The sequence below is a fragment of the Lolium rigidum genome, chromosome 7, assembly GCF_022539505.1.
Source record: "Lolium rigidum isolate FL_2022 chromosome 7, APGP_CSIRO_Lrig_0.1, whole genome shotgun sequence".
Lineage (NCBI taxonomy): Eukaryota > Viridiplantae > Streptophyta > Magnoliopsida > Poales > Poaceae > Lolium > Lolium rigidum.
This window is the reverse complement of record NC_061514.1, coordinates 150,075,959-150,077,991: the sequence shown is the minus strand read 5'-3', so window position 1 is coordinate 150,077,991 and position 2,033 is coordinate 150,075,959. Positions and strand designations below refer to the sequence as shown.

General features: G+C 58.3%; 1 protein-coding gene across 1 annotated transcript; it reads left to right on the top strand.

Moving 5' to 3' along the window:
- Positions 1–481: 481 nt before the first annotated feature.
- LOC124678570 (probable BOI-related E3 ubiquitin-protein ligase 2) lies at positions 482–1,789 on the top strand. Its single transcript, XM_047214444.1, has 2 exons — positions 482–897; positions 995–1,789. Exons 1-2 carry the CDS (start codon positions 505–507, stop codon positions 1,532–1,534), a joined length of 933 nt encoding a protein of 310 aa, XP_047070400.1. The 5' UTR covers positions 482–504; the 3' UTR covers positions 1,535–1,789.
- The last annotated feature ends 244 nt before the right edge of the window (positions 1,790–2,033 follow it).

The window sequence follows — 2,033 nt, the reverse complement described above, 5'->3', positions numbered from 1 at the left end:
GACATCGACATGGCACGGTCGTCTGGCAAAACCCTACGCCTTAATTCGCGCGTCCTCCGTGGGTCACGGCGCCATACGTTGGGATCGCATCGTGAGATTTGTTTGTTCCGGGCGAGAAACGGCATCGCGCAGCGAGAATCTCGTGTTCGCGCGTTTACCAAGCATTTTCCTACGGAGCCGGCCGGACCGACTTTTGACCCATCCATCCAATACTTACCGTATTCTACGGTGCTCATCTTCCAATCTTCGGGATGGCGCCCTGCATGGACTGACTCTATAGTCGTAAACATGATCTGTTTATCGTAATACGCGGTTGATAATCAAACCAAGATCAGTTCGCCAACCTGTAAACTTGACGTGTCCTTCCTCCAGATGGAGTGCCGCTCCAAGTTATGGCTTCTCCCCAACCGCAGACGCAGGAACGGGTGCATATAAAACCTTCTCCGCATACACCTCCACGCCCATCCGTTCCTTGCCCTCCCTCACTCTTCGCCAACAAAAGCCATGGCCGTGCAGGCGCACCACCTGTCCCACGTCTACAACAACTTCAGGGGTCTGCCTCTGATGGATGAGATGCCGGGCGGATCCCTCTACCTGGATGGGCAGGTCCAGCGCGCGCCGGCTGTGGCGGACATCGATCTTGCCTGGAACGACAACGCCTGCGGCCACGGTTTCGTGCAGAGGAAGCGGGCGCGCGTCCTTTCGGAGGCGCCTTCGTTCCTGGAAAACCAGCGCGCGCAGGGGCTTGTGCCCGTCGGCGACATGCTGACCAGGGCGGCGGGCTCCGGCGCGCCGTCCACCAGCGGGAGGATCACCAATGCTGCCGGCCTGCAGCAGGACCTGCTCTCGCAGCTGTGCCGTCAGGGCATGGAGATCGACGCGCTCGTACGAGTCGAGGTACGCACCATCTTGTCCATCCATGTACCACCGTCTCTTTTTTTTTTTTTTTTTTGGCTCGAGCGGTTTTCTGATTCGCTGACGGACGTTCCTGCAGACCGAGCGGATGCGCGCGGGGATGGAGGAGGCGCGACGCCGGCACGTTCGCGCGCTGCTGTCGGCGGCAGAGCGTGCTTCGGCGGGACGTCTGCGGGCCGCGGATGCCGCGCTGGAGCTCGCGCGCTCTCGCAACGCCAACCTGTCGGAGAGGCTCGCCCAGATCAGCGCGGAGGGGCAGGCGTGGATCGGCGTCGCCAAGAGCCACGAGGCCGCCGTGGCCGGACTCCGCGCCACCCTCGACCAGCTCCTGCAATCCCCTTCCGCGGCAGAAGGAGCGGCTGGAGAGGGCGCCGACGCCGAGGACGCGAGGTCCTGCTGCTTCGAGACCCCCGCGGGAGGCGACGATGCCGCGGACGACGGCGAGGCGGCGTCCAACAAGTCCAGAGCGGCGTGCAAGGCCTGCGGCGAGGGCGAGTCGTGCGTGCTGGTGCTGCCGTGCCGGCACCTGTGCCTCTGCCCCGCGTGCGACGCCGCCGTGGATACGTGCCCGGTCTGCGCGGCCACCAAGAACGCCTCCCTCCATGTCCTGCTTTCTTGATCCAAAGCTTGCGCGCCGCCTGGGGCTTTCTCTGAAACGGTTTGTGATAATGTAACAAAATCCAGTTGACGTCAGCGTGCTTGGTCTTGCTCATTCATCCCGCCGAAACCTATCGACCTGCCCAAGTTTCTTCGAATGAACACCAGTGCTTCTACAATTTGGAAGGAAGTGTGCTCGCGCCAATACTCTGAATAATGGCAACCTGTTCCGGGGAGTTTTTTTTTAAGTGGGTTTCGCAGAGGGTAGCACCACCAGTTCTGGCACCTGCTTTAATTTTTGAGAAAACTAGTTAAATGCATATGCGTTGTCTAGATTTTTTTTCCTCTTACCACACATGTAAAAGTATTGCAAACAAGAAAATTTTCGGTGGCCTGGAGGATAATTAAAAGTAATGCACACCTGAAATTTTTGGTGGCCGATTTAAACAAAGACACCCTTCTAATCAACACTTCAACATCATCACGAAACATTTCAACATCAGGAAGAAACCTTGAGAATA

Bases quoted from the DNA above. Each gene is read 5' to 3' on its own strand.
- LOC124678570 (XM_047214444.1), top strand. From the start codon at position 505: ATGGCCGTGCAGGCGCACCACCTGTCCCACGTCTACAACAACTTCAGG. The intron at 898-994 runs GTACGCACCATC...ACGTTCCTGCAG, and splicing joins ACGCGCTCGTACGAGTCGAG to ACCGAGCGGATGCGCGCGGG.